This window comes from Tubulanus polymorphus, chromosome 4 (genome assembly GCF_964204645.1).
Source record: "Tubulanus polymorphus chromosome 4, tnTubPoly1.2, whole genome shotgun sequence".
NCBI classification, from domain to species: domain Eukaryota; kingdom Metazoa; phylum Nemertea; class Palaeonemertea; order Tubulaniformes; family Tubulanidae; genus Tubulanus; species Tubulanus polymorphus.
The window spans coordinates 14,554,388-14,579,099 of NC_134028.1; the positions used below are offsets into that span (position 1 = coordinate 14,554,388).

Here is a 24,712-nt window from a genome sequence, read left to right on the forward strand (position 1 = left end):
AAAAATTTATATGAGCTTTTTCCGCGAATATCTGATCGCAAAAATATAGGTTTTGAAAAGCCAATCAGAAAGCAAAGACTCCTTTATGATTAGCTTAGCCGCAGAAATCAGCAGGTGTTTACGTGAACCGGCGGTATCGTCTACCGTTTTACTTCCGGGTTTTATTTTAAGATCTAAAATTGTATTTCAAGATCGATTTCTGTGAAAGCTTTTAGTTGATTTGGTTTTTGGGAGGAATATTTTTATTAGCACTACAGAAAATATCATTGACCATTGTGCAAAGTCTAGGAAAAATTGCTGTTTCTCAAATCGAATAGATGACCTTGATGTGCTTAAACTACAAATTCAATCAAATTTTATTCTGCAAAAAATATCAAATCCAATTCAATTTTGCTTTATTGAGCAAATTCAATTCTATTCCGCATTAAAATCAATAAGACCAAGGGAAAAGATTTATCTGAGGTATTTGTTCCTGCCAGATCCAGTCGCTGTCTGGGCTGCTTTTGTATTCTACGATTGTATTGTGTGAATTATTAGATAGGCCTATTGACTCTGTGCTGGGAGTTAGTCAGTAACCTGACTGTGGTTTAATTTCATGATCGGATATTTTCACGTTGGTTTTAAGCTCATCCGATCATAAAAAGCTTAAACTAACTAAGCTTGGACTGTATTTTGACACGTTTAACCCATAGAATGCATCATGAAAAGCTGACTGGCTGGCCATAGTGCCCCTTGGGGCTCTTGTTCAACATTATATTGATACCTAAGCATATTTTGTTGCCACAATGAATTAGAAAAGTGTAGCCTGTGTTCTATGATTTTGATGAGTTTTAAGGTCATTGGTTTTTGTATATGGCCACCAGGGGGCATTGAATAATACAATATCTTAGTCGTTCTATTTTGAATTTGTACCAATGCATAATTTGTTACCACAATCAATTGCAAAGTTGTAGCTCATGACATCGTCTATGATTGTGGTGAGTTTTAAGGACATTTGTTATTCTATATGGTCACCAGGGGGCGCTGAATAGTAAAATAACTTAGTATTTCCTTATTATATTGGTACCTAGGCATATCTATTAGTTACCATGATCAATCGCAAAGTTTTAGTTCATGACATGTTCTATGATTGTGGTAAGATTCAAGGTGATTGGGTTTCATATGTGATATAATATGGTCACCAGGGGCGCTGAATAGAAGAATAACTTTGTATTCTCATATTAAATTGGTAACGAGGCATATTTTGTTATCACAATCAATTACAAAATGGTAGCTGCTGACATATTCTATGATTGTGGTGAGTTTCAAGGTCATTGGTTTTAGTATATGGTCACCAGGGGGTGTTGAATATTGAAATTGTTAGATTATTGAGCATTTGAAACCACTTCCCAAGTGGGCATGATGTCCCTGGACCCCTAGTTTGGGGAATATTTTTATTTGCACTACAGAAAATATCATTGACATTTATGCAAAGTCTGGGGAAATAGCTTTTTCTCAAAAGGGATGGATGACCTTGATATGCTAATTATCAATGTGCTCAAACTGCAAATTCAATCAAATTTTTTTCTGAAAAAAATATCAAATTCAATTCTATTTTACTTTGTTGCACATATTAAACGTCAAATCCAATTCAATTTTGTTTTATCGAGCAAATTTCAGAAAATTCAATTATTCCGCATTAAAATCGATAAGACCAAGGGAATAGATTTATCTGAGGTATTTGTTCCTGCAAGCTCCAGTCGCTGTCTGTGCTACTTATAAAAACACGATTGAATTGTGTAAATTATAGGCATTGAGCTTGGAGTGAATTTTGACAAATATAACCAACAGAATGCATAATTTGCCATATTTATGAAAAGCTGACAGGCTGGCCATAGTGCCCCTTGGGGCTCTTGTCTTTATTCCTGAGATCAGTGGAAATCGCCTCCAATCGTGCCTGCCACAGCGCTCCATACTGAGGAGTGCTCCATAAGACAATTTTCGGAGGTAATTAGCACTACTGTGGACTCAGAGAAACCCATATGGCGTCTCATTCAAAAAGCGACTCTAATTCAGGCCCAAACTATTAACATTTTGACCAAAAGAAAGTAAGTTTTTTGGCTAAAAGTTGCTGATTTTTATTTCCCATAAAAAAATTATATTTTTTAGAAATATTTTCTTACTTTTTCAATATGGGCGGTTTTCATCCCTGGGACATAGATACATAGTATCAAATTGCCTTGTTGCTATCTGTATTCATCAATACCTTCATAACCAGATTAACCCTCTCCTCAGTCCATATCAGAGCCATTCACACCGTTGGAGTTCAATTGAATATCACCTTTACGCTTCACTGACTGTTATCTCCAATTCGGTGCCATTTTGCCTTTTGTTTTACCAAAAACTTGTCAAAAGTTCATAAAACTTTTAAATTCTCTAACAAAATCTGCCGGAGCACCACCTGCTAGATGTTCATTACCGCCAGGAAGCATTCAAAATGGGGTGCGTATATTCTGCATATGTTTTACTGGCTTTCCGGAAGGGAGTGCGTACTGAAAGGGCTAAACGTGCTTCACATCAACATAGTTATTACTATTCACTTTTCAAGTTCAGAGTCACTTAAGAGAGCTTAAACCCATCATGGAAAGTTTCTTTTTGGTTTCTGAATGTGATCTTAGGCTATATTCACAGCTCGCATAGGCTTTACCATCTTCATCCGTCGAGGGATTCGAAATCACTAAGCTTAAGCTGTTCCCCAAACCCCTTGACCTCCCAAGTTGTTGGAGTCGTTACTAGCCAACCCAAATCTGGTTGTACCAGTCTCAGCACATGTAACAAATGGCAGTAAGCATCTGTTTAATTTCCTGTTAAATAGACCGATCAGCGAACAAAAATGTATTTTGCAAGTTGATTAATGATGTCATGTGCAGAAACGACAGAAATGAAATCACGCCTTGTGAGGCCAGGGGGCTTGTGGAAGCGATTTAGGGCAGCAATATCAAACCACTGGCAAGCAAGGATGAGGCTTTACAAGTTGAAAAATAATAAGTTTGATAGCAATATATATTTTAAGCAGGGTGATATTTGTTCTTATAGAATGCTTCTGTTAGCTCTTGGTGACACAAATTGAAACCAGTGGATATACACAACTGATATTTTGTCATTAGGAGGGAATTAGGTATTGGAATTGATATGGCAAGTTTCGTCCATCAGCTCTAAGCTGTTTGGAAGTGCTGGGAGAAAATGTGCAAAACTTCACCGAATTTTTCCCCATTCTACTAATCGATGCTTGACCTTGTTTCCTGATATCACAGGGCATCACTCGGAAATCGCCCTAGACGGGTCTCCCAGTGACATCATTATCAAGATCATTATCATTTTCAACCATGTACTTGTGACTCATAGGGAAACCCATTACCATGTATATCATCAAAGTTGAACGTGCTACAATGATTTCATCTTAATCAGCTGTTTATACATCATTGCAAATCCAGGAACTCATTGATTTTTTGCTCAAAACTAAAATGTACTCAGTTGATTTTACTGGACCTATGGTCTTCTATTTGTAAGATTCTGTGGTAGGGTCCAAATGTGAGTAGGATAAATGAACGAACCATAATTTCAAAAAATTGTATTCTTGTTTTCAGTAAGCATTAGCCAAATATGGCGGCTAAAGAAGAAACAAACAGAGCGCCATTATTACAGGCAGATCTTTACTTATTTCCGAAGAGTAAATCTCTCTATGATGTGAGATTGTATGAAAAAGGGTTACATTACAAGTTAAAAACTGATACAACTGGCTTTGGCGAAGTCATTGATATAGGAGATGTTGTTGGATGTCATGTGATGAAAGGACGCACTGTAGATGATTATATGGCTTATTTTGGCATATATAGCTACCCATACCGTAGGAAATTACTCGGTCAAAGTGTGCGGAAGAGGCAAACTGTAACATTCTGTGTTTCGACTCACGGTACGTTCAACAAAAACAAAGAAATAGCAGATAACTGGCGGACAAAGATTCTTGGTCAAATCCATACAGGTATTTATTTGGTTCATTTTGAACACATTGCTCAATCCAGACTTTGATATGTTTTCAGACCTGTCAACCACTCTGTTTTTCCCGGAATGGTTACGTAAATTAAAATGAAATTACGTGTTACGTTATTCAAGAAATGTTGCGTATTTCATTTAAATTCAAAATCCGGGACATTTTTTTCCATAACGTTTAATTGAATATCATTTATTGAACAAAAAAGTCCTCATATTGTTCATTTAGGCCTACTTGATTTTGCGTAAATCACGTCACAATAGATAATAAACGATCTTTGGTGGAACACTGACTGCTTTGTGACCCGCTATTGTGAAGTTCCATCAGCTATCGCCATCTATGTAGAATCGAAAATGACATCTGGTGTGGATAATTCTGACATGTCTGATGCTGAGTTCTCTTCAGATCCATCATCTCAATCTGAGCCTAGTGACACACACGATTCTCAACTTGAAGAAGGTCCCGCCAAAAAAACATTTGATTTTGATAGATGAAATTTTTATTTTTCTGTTTAGTAAAAGGGTAACTGACACTTTTTAGCTCGCTTAGGACTTTAGTCCCAGCGGGCTATTGCGTTCACTTTTCAGCCGTCATCCGTTCGTCCGTCCGTGCGTAGACGGAATGCTGTTATTTTGGGAAGTTTTGAAGACGCTTCAATGTAATGTCTTCAGCCAAAAAAATGGCCTTGTCAGAATCATGATGGCGACTGGCAGTCATTGTTGTTCGCCAAAATCAGCACTTTTTAGCCTACTTGGGACATTAGTCCCAATGGGCTATTTGCGTTCAGTTTCGTCCGTCGTCCGTCCGTTCCATCGTCCGTCCGTAGACGTAATCCTGTTACTTTGGGAAGTTTTGAAGATGCTTCAATATAATGTCTTGATATTTGGGTTACATATGTATCTACCCTAGACACATCTTCTGCTCAAAAACTGGCCTTTTCAGAATCAAGATGGCTGACTGGCAGCGATTGTTGTTCGCCAAAATCAGCACTTTTTAAACATTTTTGAAGTTTTTGAGGGAAATTTTGAAGACGCTTAAATCAATTTCCTTGATCTTTTGTGCATATTTGAATCCCCCAAGAGCCCATCAGCATAAGAGAAATTGGGTCAAGTGGACTCAAGATGGCCGTTTTATGACCTTTTTAGTGCCCAAAAATGTCAATTTTGGCCGGAATTCTCCTACGGGTTTGCCATTTCTCATTGCAATTTGTGATGGGTATTCTTTGGAAAGGGATGTTTTATACTTAAGACATGTATTCTTGATCAGCCAATTATGACGCAATACTTCTATTCAGATGATTTCAATGTTTGCCGCCACCGCTATGAGCGCAAGTGTATGGTCACCTAGGCCAAAGGCGAAATGAGAAGAAAACCGTTCGAAATCGACAGTTTGAGTAAAATTTAACGAAATTAAGGAACTATAAACCATAAAGAGCCACCGGGCACTGAAGATTGAAGTATTTTATAATTTTTCAGTACATGAATGTACTGTTGTTTGCCTTTGATTCCTAAAAAATTACTTTAAATAAGATAAATCAGCAATGCAATTACAATCGCTGTTACAGGCCCATAGATGGCACCACTATACGGTCATTATTATCAGATATTTTTGGAAACTACCTACCATTATAATCTTGAAGATATAAAGGAGTTATCCATATAAGTAAGAACGACATATATTTTTAGATAATTTTCCATTTTTTCCAATTTACCTTATTTTCTCAAATTATCGCAAAATAAAAACTACTATTATACCAATGATACCATATTCGACGACACAAGTGCACGGAGTAAGAATAACGTTACTAATACTTTGATTTGGAAGCGAATGCGGGCTAGGAACGACAACGGGGCCGATTTTTTTAAGATGCTGATATGCATGATTGCGCTTCTAGTTTCAAGATTCAAATCAAAAATAAATGCAGATTTATGCTTGAAAATAGCTGCATTTGTTCGAATTGAATTCTTCATGAGATTAATATCTCGCATAAAAAGAAGGAAATTTCGATTTATCTTAAAACTACATAGCCAATGATAATGTGTAAACTAATTTAACTTGGATCTCGATCGTTATCGGATATAGTTGAGAATCAATCATTAGATTTCATACGCTTAAAGAGTATCTATGTCTTATGTCTAACTTTTCTTGATTAATTTCTAATTCATTTTTCAAATCTAGTGTACCGGTAATAAGAATATCATGTACAATATTATTAAATTCATATATTTGCTTAGTCATCTGCATATTTCCTGGTGGTTGATTGAATTTATTCAAACTCTGTATAATTTTGAGCGTGATAAAAAAAGCTGATGCTCATTTTTATATGCCTAGGTGTATGTAATTTATTCCACAATAATAATTCATAGATGTTCTGTCTCAATCGTAACTTTTATAACTTTCTGATCGATGTAATGTATGAATTCGCGCAATATTATCAATATATTTATATCACTTTGAACTTTTTTTTGTTTTCAAGTTATCAATTCTTTCTACATTATTATAGATTAAGCTGTATGGATATAGATTACATCCATACAAGCTTTGTAGGAAAAATATTTGTATAATAAATATGTATTTGCATTATATTTGAGGTAGAATCAAAATATTAATATTTCATTGCAAGAACTTGGTTTCAATTATTGGAGAAATATAACATGATTTTTCCGTTCAGAAAAACAGTCACTAGGGTTGATAATCCTGATACGAATTGTCAATTGTGATTGCACCTTTATGTATGATAATGCTACACAAATGAAACGAAATTTGAAAAAAAAACTTACCAGAATAGTTAGTAAATTATTACTAATTTTTGCTGTGCCATTTCAAATGCTGTCTTCGTAGCAGTACAAGTAAATGATGCCATTGACCATCCGGCTCTTTTTATACAGGTAGTCCCGAGAAACATAGATAATTCCTCGGTGATAGTTTATTTCACGATAATCCATCTCTAAAATTATGTACTCCTCAGCATGTGCGTCTTCACTTTCAAAATATGTTTAATACGCTTTATGAATATGTAACTGTATATATCAGAGATGCTAGTTTTCCGGAAATATCCGGAATTCCGGAAATTTAGGATCGCCGATGTCAATTCCGGAAATTGGGTGAGAATTCCTCACGGCGACCAGTAATGGCACGGACCGTAAAAGCGTTCGTTTGCTTGTACTCGTCGTCGCTTCTGTGTTATTTTATCTTGGTCTCTGTTTCCGAGGACGTTCTGCTACAATGTATATATGTGTGCTTGTTGTGGTATCTGTGCGTGCGTAGGCGGAGCGCCACTGTTGTGACGCCATTTCCAATTAAAAGTCAATTATCTTTACGCGCCGTTGTACATCGTCCCGCTGATGGCCAACGATGTGAAGATGCACGTGGTACTAATTAAGATGATATCTAATAAATATCATCTTAATTATTACCACGTGCGTGCTATGTCCTGAGGCACGCAGCTTTGAAACTTTCTTTTTGCCTGCAGCTGTCAAGCGGGACGGTCTGCAAAATGAGCCCGCACGGAAAGATTGTCAGTCGGGAGTCGGCCGATATAAAGGCAATTGACAGCGGTATAAAAAATAAATTTAACTGGCACTGACTAGAGTGTAAGGACAGAAACGGGGACTACTTATCGAACTACATTCGTAAGTTAGACTTAGCTGGCGTGGAATACTGCGTCGTTTGTAAAGACCAGGTCAAATACGGAAGTGGCGGGAAAAAAAGATATTCTTCGTCACCCGGATAGCGCGCGGCATAAGCAGCGAGGGATGTGAAGCACAACGAATGCCTGCCGTCGTATTTTCAGATACCCAGATCGCTCTAGAACGCATTTCCGGCGATGCAAAAACGCAAAAAGACCCCTGTTCTAAATTCCGGAATTTTGGTACTTTGGCCCTAGCATCTCTGATATATAGAGGGATATAGTCGTTCAAGTGTATAGGCAGAGAAATTATCAATTAGGGATCCCGAGACAAAAGGGGAATAAATAATTATGTTGTTTGTGTTCTTAATACCCGTTAGAATTGTGGACCGAAAATTTCAAGAGGTATTGGTATAGTAGAATTTCTAAATTCTTCAATTAGCAAGTTACAGATATTAAACCTATGGTAGTGTGACCTCTATAGAAAATGTTACACATTCAAAAATTATTTTTTTAATTTATGCTAATTTATGCTAATTAGGTGGATTTTTATGCGCAATTAGAGGGGTTTACGAAAAACACTCTAAAATATAAACCAATTGATATATTGATATAATTCTTTCAGCATTTGGTTCATAACTAACATGGCTAGTGCTTGTGCCTCTATCTAGTGATTACACAAGTTATATTTTTCAAAACATTATTTCAAAGTTGAAACTACACAATTTTTCAGAAATTTTCTACCTAATTATATATTCATAGAGGTACCTAGCCTACCATAACGTAGATATTAACTTTTCCAAGGCACATGCACTAGCTTTATGTATAAATAACAAGTATTTCAAATTTCAAGGCTCTACCTCAAATACTTTTTTCAAAATCATGTTTTCGGTAATGTTCGTCAGCCGTAAATGATGATTGCGAGAAAACACCAATCTTTGGAAATTTCTCAAGGAATTTGACTTAATTTATCTAAAAAGGAACACTTTAGTAGGTTTACACCTATCAAATTGTTCATTTGAATGCTGGTTACCCTGCAGGTAGCTCCTGTGCCACCATATTGTGCAGAAGTTGCCAAAATTTTCATCCTGATGCTGAATTTATTGCCTTCACCCTTGGTGGCTGGCTATTTTTAGCAGAGGGGTGGGCTGATTGGATTACCCGTAAACTTTTTTTCTTTTTCTTTGAATGTTTCTAACTTTTCTCATTGATAGATAACAGTTTAAAGTTAATCATTTTACCACTCAAAAGCCCAATGAAGCAGGTATTCACGAGACTAAAGCGAAATATGCTATGAAATTCTGTGAAGTCAAAATTCTGGAAAATTTCATGATTTTCATTTCTTTCAAAAAATGACTCCCAACGACCTTCAGATCAATGTTTTGGGTTATAAAGTCTATTGCGAATCTATTGTAGATGGCAGCACCTCACGGGTATAAATAGTATCGGTTTAACACCTCTAAAAGTAACTTAGAACACGTTGCCAAGGGCCGTTGCTAAGGGCTTTGAGATTGGAGGGGTCTTGTTTGACCCCCAAAAACATACCTTTGCCGTTATCTGACCACTCCAAAAATTTCGGAGGTCATTCTACCCATCTATAGTGTTCAATAACAGTACTTTTTAAAAAACTGAGAAATTTAAGATTTTTCCCTGAAATTCTAGTATACCAATACCTTTTTAAGATACCTGTTAATTTGTCTTGATTTGAAATCTAGACGACTATAGAATTACAGACTTTCAATTAAGGGTAATTAGAGGTGGAGTGACATGTGTTGGGTTCAACTGCCACTAAATCTATGATATATATTCACATTTACTGAAAACACGACAAGTACTCTTTAGTTGCAAAAAAAAAACAAGAAATTGATTTCACATAAGAGGAATCATTGTCAAATAGGTCAAAGTGAATTAAGATTCTATTATTTCTTCTGTTGTGCTATTTCCACTTTCCAGGCAGTGATGCTGAAACCATACAACATGAAACAGCACATCATAGAAAATAACCAACATGAATTTGATAGAATAATCACATTTGGAAATAGACAAACATGGAAATTGACCAACATGGAAAATAATAGATTTCTATCAATTTCCATGATGGTCTATTTCCGAATGGGACTATTCTATCAAATTCCAGTACTGGATTTTTCTATCTTATTCCAAGGTGTTCACTGATGTTAATTTCCATGTCTTGCATTTTCCAGAAGTGAAAATTCTATTTAAATCCAGTACTGGATTTTTAGGACGATTTCATGTCGGACAATTTCTGTGTTGTACATTCATGTTGTACTTTGTCTATGATTGGTTTATTCCATGTACTAATTCAGCATCCCCACAAAAAAATGATACCAATAAAGCGAGAAAATACCAGAATTATGACCGTAAAACTGTAGACGTGGAGATTCTATCACAAAGCTGCGGCAAGCGAGTATACGTGTTGCGTAGATTCTCATGTAATGGATTAGACTTCTCTGATAAAATCGTCGAAAAGAGCTACAAAACCATTTCAAAATATAGTTTTGATCATCTCAAAAAAAATAAAACACTCGGAACCTTCTACAAATTGGAGTTTGCAAGAGTAGGGGATCTCTGTTTAAATGTAGTTCTAGGATGAATACGAAAGTCACCGACATTTCAATGCATTTCACCTTTGAGGTAGGTGACCCAACACAGTAGCGTCGCTTACGGCGGTGGCTAACATTGAAATCATCTGAATAGAAGTATTGGTGGCCATCTTGGTGTCATCAGTACTCATTCGTAGGTGGAAAAAAGTTTTTCAACAGTATATTGATACCTAAGCATATTGTGTTACCACGATCAATTGAAAAGTTGTAGCCCATTATGTGTTCTATGATTTTTGTGAGTTTCAAGGTCATCGGTTTTTGTATATGGCCACCAGGGGGCGTTGAATGATACAATAACTTAGTATTTCTATATTATATTTAAACCTATGCATATTTTGTTAACACAATCAATTACAAAGTTGTAGCTCATGACATCCTCTTTGAAAGTTGTAGCTCATGACATCGTCTTTGATTGTTAGTTATTCTATATGGTCACCAGGGGGCGTTGAATAGTGGAATAACTTAGTATTCCTTATTAGATTGCTACCTAGGCATATTTTGTTACCATGATCAATTGCAACGTTGTAGTTCATGACATGTTCTATGATTGTGGTGATTTTCAAGGTCATTCGGGTTTTGCCTACAGTCACCAGGGGGCGTTGAATAGTAGAATGACTTAGTATTTCCATTTTAAATTGGTAAGGAGGCATATTTTGTTATCACAATCAATTACAAAATCGTAGCCGCTGACATGTTCTATGATTGTGGTGGGTTTCAAGGTCATTGGTTTTGTATATGGTCACCAGGGGGCGTTGAATATTGAAATTATTAGATTGATGAGCATTTGAAACCACTTCCCAAGTGGGCATGGTGTCCCTGGACCCCTAGTTCTGAAAGCAAAAAGTCAACACCTTTTAACTCGAGAATATTTCCTGATATGCCAATAAAAAGAAGCGATTATAAACCAAGTTGCAACATTTCTAATGACCTACAACATTTAATCGACATGATCGATTAGTGTCCACAGTATGTAATTAAATTGGAACAGGAGACCAGAATGCAGCGAGATTGTTCTCTTTGGTTCAAAGAAAGACAGTAAGACTGACTGCGAGTAATTTTGGCTTAGTACTGAATCGAAAAGCAGCTCCAACAGAGATATTTTTTTCATCTCTTGTTACGAAAAAAGATTTGAGTTCTGTTGCTGCCATACAGTATGGCATTGACAATGAACCTTTTGTTCTGTCAAAGTATAGAAACCATATGGCTAATTCTGGAAAAAATGTAGATGTTTTACCACGTGGGTTAGCGATAAATAAATCTTTCGTTTGGCTGGGTGCAACTCCGGATGGGAAGATAATAGCTGCCGATACCCAGGGTTACGGTCTCGAAATAAAATGTCCATATTTGCTTAAAGATGTTACCCCTAAGGCAGCCGCAAGAGAAAAGGAATTTTGTTGTAATCTTATTGATGGCAAAATACAATTGAAAACATCACATCATTATTATAGCCAGATTCAAAGACAAATGGGTGTATGCGGCTTGGACTTTTGTGACTTTGTCATATACACCAAGAAGGGTATTCAAAAGGATTCCATTTCAACAACAATTTTGGGATGAAATGTTGGATAAACTTTCAATCTTTTATTTAACTTATCTAGCTTCATATATTGTGAAAAATACATATGATGCAAATGATGCTTGAATTTTGTACTGCCGAAATAACACATAACACATGTATGATGTATCAATGCTGATTTTATTCTATCAATCATTCACTGAATTTATTATGTTGACATGAAATATCATATAAATCATTTATATGACATTTAAAATTTCATATACAATTTGTACAGAAATACACGAAGGTTGAATGCAGATAACAAGCCTTAGGTTTTCTTAACTTCTTGGGAAATTATTGGGTTCTGAAACAAAGTGAGCAGCACACAACTCGACCATAGTTGATTAATCGACCCGGCCAGTGTGTGAGGAACAACAATGTCAAATATATGGAAACTTTTAATATATTGTTCAGCTTCTCAACATGTATACGCTTGGCAGCAATTGCTTGTGTATTGTACACATCTTCAGCATCTATTTCCCCGTCAGAAATTGACCCAGTGTAAAGTTGCGACACAAAAGTCAGACAACCAGCTGGACTTATCCCAATCGAACCTTTCAAACTATTGCTGCTTTTGTAATTAGAATACGACGCAGACAACAAAACCAGTGACGATGGCATCTCTAATTTGATTTCAGTTGCATAAATTATTATTCTTGTTTGTGGGTATTTAATTTTAAAAGGTTCGGGCATAATGCTGATTGATAGACTGTTTCGTTGCACTTATATTTAATGATACATTTAACGGTGCTGAACTATAGGTGAACTATGGAACAGCAGTAACAGTGCTGAGAGCTTAGCATAGTGTACTTAAATAGCTTTATAGCAGTGGATTGAAATCTGCATCTTCAATTTGATCGATTTTGCCTATTCAGATTACTCATTGATTCTTACAAATAGGTTTATGCAATAGACAATAGATCCTTCTACCTTCCTGGCCAGTTTCAAAGTTGTAAGACAATCTGGCATTGAGATATAACAAAATACACGCAGTCTCCTCAAAATTCTACGTATTTCTATAGACGCTATTTCTCAGCTGTCCATTTAATGACGTTGCAGCGCGCACCTGCTGATTAAGCCAACGCTGTCCATTTAATGACGTTGCAGCGCGCACCTGCTGATTTAGCCGACGCTGAACAGTAAGCGATGTAAACAACATGAGGTCAAAAATCATGTTACAAAATCACAAATTGCGCGTAAACAAAACATTTTTGAACAGAACGTCCGAAGACGAGCGTATAGATCAATAGAATACATCATATTTTGAAATAAAAAAAAGTGTCAGTTACCCTTTAGGGAAACTACTTATTTTTCATGAAAATTACCAGTTAAAAGGTCCTCAGAAATTTCTGGAAGTACAAAAAATTTAGGTATGTGTTACTTGGGAAAAAATTCAGGTTTGGCAGGTCTGCATGTTTAATAGTATTGTATTTATAAGTGTAACTGATCTGTTGGTAAATCCATAGCCCGATTAGCACTGACGAATTTCAAAAGTAGTGGTGTATATTCCACCTCAGAAAATTCAAATTCATATGAAGAAACATGATTTTTGATTTCCATAATTTACAAATTAGTGTAATTTTGAATTAAGATTAAGGGATTTCATGATATAATGTCGATCTGGACCATCACAGTCATGATCTTTTAATCTATAAGTTTATCCCAGCTTGCTTGCTTGAATTAGTGCTTATCAATAATCAATCCAAAACTGGCTGAGCAAGTGCGCATGCGGTGAAAGAGTTAATCCGCAGAGTGAACAGATCATCTGTAGCAGCAAAATGATCAGAATAAATTAAATTTACTCTACTTACATCCTGCCAAGTACAAGTATCATTTCATTAGATATCCCAAACTTCGGTTGACCATCAGCGCGAGATAAGTATGCGCCATATTTTAGGAAGACCGATTCTATTCGATTCTATTCGATCTCACTATGCCTCTAATACCAGTTTATTTTCTTTCGAAACAAAGAGATTTCTTATTGTTCCCCTTTAAGTGCTTTTTTATTGTTCAAATTTTTAATACATTACATTTTTCAAGTTAGGCCATCATTTTTTTAAGTTTTTTTTATTTATTTGCAATAGGTATGACACTCATCCCTCAAAACAAGAAGTACTTAATTCTGCTGAATCCATTCAGTGGACCTGGCAAAGCTTTACAACTCTTTCGTGAAAAGATCGCAGTGATGCTTGGAGAATCAGAAATGCCATATGAACTAATAATAACTGGTAAGTTTTATCGCCTACCTACTGGTATAGAAAATACTAAGGGCTGTGTATGGCCACATTTTTAGCTGTGGCTACTCTGTTACTAAACAGTTATTGGGAATTGTATCTTACGTAAGAAACATGTTCAACTTGGAATCATTAAATCTTAACTGGATTGCTTCGTTATTACAGTAGACTCCGCTTACCTCGGAATTCTTGGGACTGCAAAATTATTTCTGAGGTATGCGATTTCCGAGGTATATAAAGTCCGCAAATTTTTTCATAAAAAAAATTGTTGCTGACACGTGGGCTCAAATTATCCTTCTTATACTAATCTATGTTGAATAAACACTGTATATGTACCATATCTGACAGGCTTTTATTGTTATTTCAATCAAAACCTCATATCCCCAGGATATTTGACTTGTCATCTTTTCAATCAAAACATCGTACTGCAGTACACCAAGTGAAGCCCCTACTTCCCAGTTGAGAGAATTTAAAAACACGTGGGTTTGATGAGCAGTGACAAGTCTATAGCTCCGCCTACATCCATTCAATACACGTGGTAACATAGTGCAGATGTTGATTCACGTCGCGTCCAAGAACAGGTATTGATTAATCTGTTTCAAGTTGTTATGCAGTAGGCTAGGGATGCGTTTTTGAAAAGACGATGCTCAGAATTTGCGAGGTACACGATTTTAGGACTCAATTTATAAAAAAAATCATTCTGAGGTATGCGATATTCCGACGTATGCAACTCCGAGCTACTCGGAGATTTTCATTTGAGAAATAATTGCATTAAGAAAAATATTTTAGATTTGTTCTGAGCAAAGCAATATTCCAAGGTGTATGACTCCGAGGTATGCGGAGTCTACTGTACTAAAATTCATACAAATCATTCATTAGAGCATTATCCATTCTCCAACCCCTATGAAGCTGAATTTTAAAAGGGGGTCTCGTTAAAATTTATATGAGCTTTGCGCGAAAATCTGATCGCAAAAATATCTGTTTTAAAAAGCCAATCGAAAGCAAAGACTCCTCTATGATTGGCTCTATGATTGTCTCTAATTAGCCATGTGCTCAAACTGCAAATTCAATCAAATTTCATTCTGCAAAAAAATATCAAATCCAATTCAATTTTACTTTATTGAACAAGGTAAAACTGCAAATCCAATTCAATTTTGTTTTATTGAGCAAATTTCAGAAAATTCAATTCTATTCCGCATTCAAATCAATAAGACCAAGGGAAAAGATTTATCTGAGGTATTTGTTCCTGCCAGCTCCAGTCGCTGTCTGTGCTACTTATGAAAACACAATTGAATTGGGTAAATTGGATTAGCCTGGGATTGACTAGTCTGAGCAGGGAGTGTATTTGGACGGATTTAACCCACAGAATGCATCATTTGCCATTTTACGAAAAGCTGACAGGCTGGTTATAGTGCCCCTTGGGGCTCTTGTTATACAGGTGTTCAAGACATAACCTCAGCTACAATCTCTCTTCTAATGGAATCTATTTGCCATTCCTCAGGTGTCAAGCAACTTGTTACTGCTCTATGTTCTAGCATTGAAGACTTAACAAATTGTGTTTTATCTCCTACTATTCTTATCATTGTAAAAGCACCCTTTATACAAGAAGAGGAAATTTCTGATTTCTAATAACAAATCAATGTTGTTATCAATATCTCTCAAACTGACGATTGCTTTAAAACCCTTCCAGTGTCTCAGGCGCACCCAGTGCGCCGTGAGTTTTAAAAAAACCGAATGCAGGTGCACCAGATGGCCCACTGTGTTTAAAAATTCAATAGATGGCAAACGTATCGGCATATGTTCACCAGATTTGTCTGACAGCGCGGTATATGAATCATACAGCTGCCAGGGGCGGATTTAGACCGTATTGACCGTGTTGCCCGACACAAGGGAATTTTAAAGTGCCTTTTAATTTTTTCTCTGTATCAAAATTTGCCCTTGAAACCACCTGAGATACACAATAGATATTTTTCCTAAATATATAACCTATGTTTCTTGACTAAATGCCTCTCAGAGATGCTCAGAAAGCTCTAAAATGATAGTAAAATTTCCAAAAATTTGCTGATATGCCTTTCACCCAAAATTAAGAATATGTGTCCTTTTTATTGGTCGACATGGTCACAACATGCCCCTGGATCCGCCCCTGGTCGCTCTTAAAATAACACTCACAATACACACGTCGCGCTGTGCTTGACCTCTCAATATATCGATGCATTTTCTATAGACAGTAGTACTATAGTACATAGCGCATAGCCTATGCTGTAGTAGTGCAATACTATACCATGGGGTCTTGTCAAAGATACTTAGGTGATCAAGCCAGGGATCTTACAGCAATATGTAGATGATGGAGACGATGATTCTAGTGAAAAAAATTAGCGAATCGAGCCAGGGGTCGCGGTAGAGGAAGGGGAGCTCAAAATCATGAATTTTTGATATATCGGATTTTGGACCCCCCTTTTTATCAAATCTTATCCAAGACCTAGTTCAAGCCGCTCGCTAGTTCAAGCCGCTGTATAGCGCGTTGCTACGACGACGATCGATCAACATACTGGTACTCGCTGTGTAATACTGAACACGTATATACCTGTAGATATTGATCGTACTAGCACCGGTTTTAATCCCCGAAGTTGTTGTTACTTTGTTGACCTCGCCGTTTTATAAGCTTACCGATGATTCTTCTAGTATTTTCAGGGTCACAAGACATGACGAAGTCGCAAAGTTTTGTACAAATTTCACGAAACAAACAATTATTTAGGCGGCACCTGATCTATTGATTAATTATGATAACTAATGTTTATTTCATTAAAAATTTGTTTTATTCAAACACTACTTTCATCGCACATAGCGTGATCGGTAGGCCCTACTACTCTACGGTAGGCCATGGACTCTTTCATGTGGTAGGCCTATTACAAATGATACAATCCGCGTGTCCGTGAATAAGTGACACGTGGTGGGGCGGGTTGTGAGGAGCATCGAAACTAATCCGTCACAAATAATAGATAGAAAACAATACCTTAAGAGGTTAACTTTTATTAACATCATTACCAAATCAAAACCTGCACATCCTATCATAAATAGAAATTCTAAGAATTTATTTCAAAGAATAATAAATTACGTCTAAATATTGGGATTCGAACTCGTAGCATCGATTCAGGTGCCTTTCCCAAAGCGGGTATCCCGCGGGGAAAACCCATTACTATTTATATCGAGAATCGCCTTTTTGACAGCGAGTTCGGTGAATGAAACAGAAACAATTACACAGAAACCCATCATGGAAAGTTTCTTTCTGGTTTAAAAAGAGTCGACAATGAAAGGGTTAACAAAATCTTCTCTGAATCTGTAGAAAGTTCTGTACTACCAGTACCCATCAACACTTCTGCACAACATTTTATGTACCACCTTTCCTATGTATTGATATCAATGATTCACTCACATTGTATCCACTACTATTACACGCCAGTGCTCAGGATCCTTAGGGATACATCATTCCAATGTACCCATATATAAATCGTCATATTGGTCGTGTGAGTTTACCTATATCAAGATGTATCTAAATACATAACTCAAAACTATGACTTCAGGGTTGTTCAGAACATTTGAAAGCTTCTCCATCTTCATTAGTCATTTACAATATGCCTAAACTATGGTGGCTGATTCGGGCCATGTAAGAAAAATCACAAATGGTGCAAATTTTTTTTTACCGATGCCTAAAAGTCGTTTTTTCGCGCAATAAAACGAAAATTACCACGTAAAAACGAGAAATTACCATGTTAAAACAAGAAATGTTGTTTCATTGCGGAATTAAAACGAGAAAAAGTCATGCCTACTACAGGCACTCTTCCCTAAGTATCATACTAAGTACTCAGGCCAATATGTTTCTCAAAAACATAATAATGTGAATATCTTCACATTTGGAATGTATGATCACTAATGCAGTAATGAAATCTCTAAACCCTTGCATTTCGCTGGAAAGCATTGCTTATTTAGTTATTTCTAGCATTGGTTGATGTCTATGACGTCATGCCAATGCTAGTAAAACGGATCAAAGTCGTAGTCGAAAAAAAGCGCCAATTCTTCTCATTTTCATAGTAACTTTAAGTCGTAACTCCGTTCTCATAAAACATTAGACACCGCTGAAAATGACTCAAAATAATTTTTCAATTATTGCCTACAAGATAGCCTCGCTGGATTTCTGTTTTATTGGCCCAAAAGGTGTTTCTATCGCAATTTTCTCGTAAGCTATGTGGTAGGTAAGAGGGGGTTAAGCAATGGCGTAGTGATATGTCTGCATTGACATTGGCAGTAAAGAATGGGGAATGGCCTCTTGAATAGAAAAACATAAATTTATGTAACCCCGGTATATGAATATCATAGTCTTTAAATATCACTGTTTTATTCCTCCTCTCAGAAGCTATGAGATTAATTCAAATTAATTCTCAGCGGCAGAATACATATAGGTTAGCTATGTGATCGCGCAGGAACGCCTTAACTAAAGTTAAAACCATTTCATGATGACACAAAACATCAATAGGTTAACCCAACCATGATATACATCACCAATAAAGATAGATTATTTTATTCAATTTTACCAGAGTTTTTTTTGGAGGAAATTATTGTTAAATAGGCCGAGAATAACCATGTATCATCAATCAGGTGACTGGCATTTATTGCAAAATTCCATAGGTTTGGCTATATTCTAAGATAAGTTTTCACTTTAAGATGCCCTGCCCGCCTCCTGCGCACTCACGAGGTAGTAGCAGCCCTGCACGCACTCGGCAGATAGATTTGCTTTCAAATGCGTGCCCGGGAAAAATGACTCTTATTATCTTTTCCATGCATAGCACACCACAACAGTGATTAAGTGAACACGTTGTTTGTTGTAAATTGCAATATCGCGATGGTTATTTTCCGCTGCAGTAGTTTTTTGGAATTGTGGCCTCGGTAGCTCAGCGAGATAAGGCGTGATGCTGTTGCATCCGCTATCAGTGCTGAATGACAAGTGGGTTCGAGTCCTGCTGGCTGCTTACAGTGTGCGGGCAATACTTCAAAGACCGTCCCGTCGTGCATAAGTCTCTTGACTGGAACATGATGGAAAACATCAGAATAAACTAGTTTCGTCTTTAATAGAATCGCATTGATGAGGTTTAACAATACAAATAGCGTACGCTAAATCGGCGTTCGGCAGAAAAATGAAATTCATTCAATTCTTAAGTCTGTGGTCCTCCCAATCAACATCGTCATATGTAAGGCATAACCACTTAATACCTTACCATAGTATAATCTACCAATGCTTCAACGCCCATCGGCCTCTTGTTTTATTGTTTGATCTACATATTTTTTTGGAAGAACACGAACGTTGTTACGTTATGTATGTTTGTGCTTTACTTCATAGACTCGCTGCTATGGGGTGTATTAATCTTTTCACTACTGCTAGCTACATACAGTGCCTTATTTTTGACCCGGCTTTTATATTTCGAGCCTTAGGACCCTGACGTGGTACCCTACTGAGCTGTTTCCGGGATGATTGAGGTGCCTACTTTGAACACCGATTTGAATATTGTCTGACCCATTTTTTTCATTTACTCAAGAATGAACAACGAATGACCAACTGCTTTGCAGCAGTCTTATTTTGTCATTTGAAAGTGGGGTTGAGATGTGCCAAATCTCCTTGAAATCGTAAAATTTGCTTTGGGGAGGCCCCCCAAAACCGCCCTTAGGTGCATGCAGCTTCGGTGCACGTGACTGCTGGCTTGGCCAGAACTATTTAGCCTAATACTTTTATTTCTGATATTTCCCCGTTTTTCAAATGCCTCTCTTTTCATCCCTGTCTGTAGGGGGAAATAGTAGTTGGAATTGATATGACAAGTTTCGTTCCTATGCTTTCAGTCACTAAGAAGTGCTGGGAGAAAATGTGCATAAATTTCAATCATCTTTACTTAAGTGTCTTAGACAAAAGCTTTTGCCCAACATCAAATTCAAGTAACAAGATTTTTTGGCCTCAAATTTTGCAAAATAGAAAATTCTTTCTACCTCCCGCCTCACCCTGAAAATTTGGGATGGCATTATGGCAAATAGACAATTAATTTGTCAAGCCAAATTTTTGAGATAACTTTAAAATTTTTGTGTCTTTAAAGTATAAATCTTTAACTTGCATTAGCAACCTTTTGCCATGGTTCATTAGATGACCTCATGAGCTTTATACTTCGGCATTGTGTCCAAACGTAACATGACATGTCTCCAGATGTTAATGTAATTGACTGATAAATCTTGAATCTTTGTAAGATAACCTGATCAATCTCATGGTTTTCTTGAATACATGATAAGTTTGTGATCCTATCATTATTTGCAATCTTTAAAGGATAACTCCTGGGGTGTTTCAAGTTTCAATACCTATGATTCTTGCTAACATTGCTATTGAATGAATCCACCATCAGTGACAAATTTAAGGATTAACCAGGCATGTGCTTTTGTCCTTTGCTTTAAGTTATACTTCCCTACCAAGATTCCTGTTAATGGGACCATAAGTGAATTCCTACCTTGTAGTGAAAAAGTCTCAGGTATGGTAATTCCAATATTTCCATACAGTAGGAGATCACCATTAGTGATTAGCCAAAATTGTAGAAACTTTGTTAATAAGTTATGTTTCTATTTTTCAGAATATGCAAATCATGCTCGAAATATTATGAAATTATTAACTTTATCTGAATGGGCAGGAGTCATTATAGTATCAGGTGATGGCTTAATATTTGAGGTAGATCAAGTTTTCAGGTTAGAAATCACAATAGTTTGTCAGATTTGTGATAATTTTCTGTGGTGCACTGCGTGTTTTAGGTAGTGAATGGGTTAATGGAAAGAGATGATTGGAGAGAAGCAATTAAGTTACCAATTGGAGCACTGCCTGGTGGGTCAAGTAATGCTCTTTGCTGTGCCCTTAACTTCAGAGCAGGGTACGTAAATTTACTTTATGGTAAATGGGGTTACTAATATAGTAGTCAGCCAGCCACCTCTCGATGTACCTCAAAACTGTGTACCCCGTAGGATGTAAAAGCGCCTTCTCACTTCGTCCGTCCCTTCGTTGTCTGTCTATGTCCATAGACATAATCTACTCGACTACACATTTTGGGAAGCTTTGATGACTTTTTGATGGATTCTCTGGATATTTTTTTCTTACGTGTATCTACCCTATTCAAATCTGCAGCCTTGAAACTGGCGCGGTCAGATTCAAGTGGCCGACTGGCAGCTAGCTGATCAGGACTTTATACTCATTTTTGAAGCTTATAAGGGGAGTTTTGAAGATGCTTAGACCAATTTCCTTGATAATTCATATGCATATGTATGTGTATCCCCCTAAGGGCCCATCATCATCAGAAAATTGGGTCATTCAGACTCAAGATTACCGTCCCATAACTTTTTTTGTGCACAAAAAGGTAATTTGTGGTCTGAATCTAGAGACCTGTAGCTTACTAATGATGCGTAGATGTGTAAACGATTTTTAACAAAAATATCAACTGATTTCAAGTCATGTTATTTGATCATTATTAGCATTAGTCGTAGGACACATCTCCTTATATGGTAATGGGGTTACCCAATCTTATGTTCTCCTCACTTGGCAGGGATGAAAATCTTCCGACCATAGATGGATTTCCAACCTTTTCTTCCATTTTCTTCATTCCTGAGATCAGTGTAAATGGCCTCAATTGCGCGCATCACATCGGAGCGCTCCGTAGTTAGGAATGCTCCTTAAGACGGTTTACCAGTGGTAGTTAGCACAACTGTGGGGTCGGAGAAACCAAAATGGGGTCTCATTCGAAAATCGGCACTAATTCAGGCCCAAACTATTACAATTTTGACCAAAAGAAAGTAATTTTTGACTTTGGCGTATGTCGACATCTTCATAATGGGTCTGGAGACCACTCCGGAAATAAAATGCTCTGCATGTAAACTCGTCTTTTGTACTGTACACTTTCGTCATGCGATCAAACAAAGGTGAAACAGTGAGTAGATGAAACCATGAAACAGTCCAGTTACGCAGTAATTAGCAGTCAAAGTTCGGTATTTTTTCGCGAATATGTTCCATCTGAAAAATTAATACCTTCATACTGCGGAGATCACGTTGGCTCTTCTAGTTAATCACTGCTCTTCAACAGGGTAGGCTGCGGCCTGCGTGATTGCCCTTGTGATATCATTGGGAGAAAGCTGCACTCTGATTGGTTGTTGAGGGAATACCAGGGAATACCCTGAGCAGCTGGGATATTCCCAAACAACCAGTTAAGCTGAACAAGAAATTGAACAAGGGATGGACGGCATTTTGATGTCTGGGTAAGTGAAGTTCATTTTTTTTTTGCTGAATATGATAGAATTATCTTATGTAGTCTAAGAATAGCAATGCTGGGTCCAATGTTGATTGAATTCTGACTTTGATTGATTCCGTCAATGTCTTAATCACGCAAATTCTTACAAAAAGAAATTAATTAAACAACCTGACAACTGTGCTGTTAGCTTGTGTTTTCTCTCAATTTCTAACGACAAACTGTCATTTACCTAGGCTAATGATTAACAGAGCTACATTGCATCGACATCAAAGTATGCGGCGTAACTTTTAGTTGCATGTGATTTGTTTTCAACCGCATTTGTGTGCCCTTATAATAATTATTAATTTTTAAATTCAAATTTCAACTTGATTTATTTCACCTGGGAAATGATCTGCTCTCAGCCGCGTATGGGCCTATGTAACCATAAAATGAGTAAAACATTTCCATTTTTTTCAGATTCATTGTTCTCAATCGCTGCTTCAGGATTCCTGCTAAGGTGAGTTTTTTTTCAGTATTTGTCATTTCAATATGAGACAGGGGCAAGTTATTGTGACAGTTGTCGTAGACTTGCAAGGGGTTGGAGGGATGAATGAAAATGGCTTGGCCGGGCGGTAGTGTCAGCCCAAAGTTTTCTTGAAATATCGATTTTTTTCGCAACCAACACCAATGGTAACTAGATCATGGGGTTTCCATGGCCGGCCTATTAGATATCCTAACTTGACAAGCCCTGACAGTGTATTGAATACTTTTTTATTTGTGTTTTGATTAGGCAGAAACTAAATTGGTACATTTTTTTTTGTTTCAGATTTGTCAAATGGATGTTGAATGATACTTACAATTCCTAACTACACTAGTACACTAGACAGTAGTTTTCTATTCATCTATACTACAGTAAACACCACTTTCTTGGCAATAGCTTCAAAATCGATACTCCACCGGAGAAAAGGCATTTCCTATCTGAAACAACCTAGTGGTACCAGCACGTGCAGTAGTGATAGAACGGACATTGAATTTCCCTCGGATCGCACATTGAACAATTCAAGTCTCAATGGACTCACTGTTCATCAACAACTTGTTGGCAATCAAACTGTTGTGCGTTTTCAAAAATATCGAGAAGCAGGTCGATTTTGATGTAATCACATATGTTTCATTCAGCCACCTATCTTCACTTCAAATCCAGAAAATAAACAGCATGGTTCAATGTTTAATTTGGTTTGATCATAGAATTTGTTGTATGAGTTACCTTAAAAACCGGCGTATAAGTCGAGTTTTTAACCCTTGATTTTACCACTAAATTATTGACCTCGACTTATACACCGAGTACAGTTTTCTACAAAGTATTTTCAGGTCACAAGAAATATTGATTCTACCAGACAAAAAAGACAGTGTTCATCTTCTCACTGCTATAACAGTTTCAATAATTATTCATGATAAATAAAGCTATTTAATGAAAAAAACTTCTTTCATTTTGACACAGCTTCATTTAAAACGATGTATTCATATATGTGCGCTCATAGCAGCGCTTAATACATTAGGCTATATATAGGCTGTATATAGAGTGTGACTCACACTACTGCATCACTGTATGGTAGCGGTGTTGTCATATCGCGGAAAGACGGAATCGCGGAATTTTCCAAAAACGCGGAATTTTTTCATTTTTACTATAAATAGTAAACGGGTTTTCCCACGGGGATACCCACTGTCGGACAGGGCACCGGACCCAGGTTTTCAACATCGGGAATTAGTATTTGATAATTTATTATATCGCCAGTCAACAACTTAACGATACTGTTACAAATAATGGAGAACCTAGGCAATACCATAGAATGGCAATACGTGCTTTGCGAATTCAGTGATACAGAGTATCGCTGCATTAACTGAAGGAATACAAATCGATGGTACGTAAACGTAGGATTTGTGATGAATGACACCATGGGTCATTCTCCAGGACTCAGTTCCGAGTTAAGATTTGACTCTGGTCTCTGGATTTAAAACATTGGAAATGAATTGATTCTAAGTAACTCAGAGTTAACTCACAAAACTGTGGAACTGGATCGATGTCAGATGAAAATAAATATACATTATGTATATTTCATTCTGGCTTAGGATTGTTCATGCGTGTTGTGTGTCTACATTGTTGTTAAAAGCGAATGTGGTTTATCTTTTAGAATTAAATGATATGAAAGATTATAAAATGGTTTCGTTTTTTTTAATGTTTACTTTGTGACTGCTATAACACATCTGTTCCTATGCTGATTATTTGGATCAAAAGAATCTTATTGGTAGCGGTACTGGACGGCCGTATAATTATAATAATTTCAAAGGA

The 24,712-nt window shown here is 36.8% G+C and overlaps 1 protein-coding gene across 1 annotated transcript in view; it reads left to right on the forward strand.

Moving 5' to 3' along the window:
• LOC141903249 (sphingosine kinase 1-like) overlaps nt 1–24,712 on the forward strand; it is a 99,349-nt gene that overhangs the window by 13,304 nt on the left and 61,333 nt on the right. Inside the window, exons 2-5 of the mRNA XM_074791335.1 lie at nt 3,627–4,021; nt 13,925–14,068; nt 20,731–20,825; nt 20,906–21,021. Coding sequence (XP_074647436.1) covers nt 3,643–4,021; nt 13,925–14,068; nt 20,731–20,825; nt 20,906–21,021 — 734 coding nt within the window. The 5' untranslated portion in view covers nt 3,627–3,642. The remainder of the gene's footprint in view (nt 1–3,626; nt 4,022–13,924; nt 14,069–20,730; nt 20,826–20,905; nt 21,022–24,712) is intronic.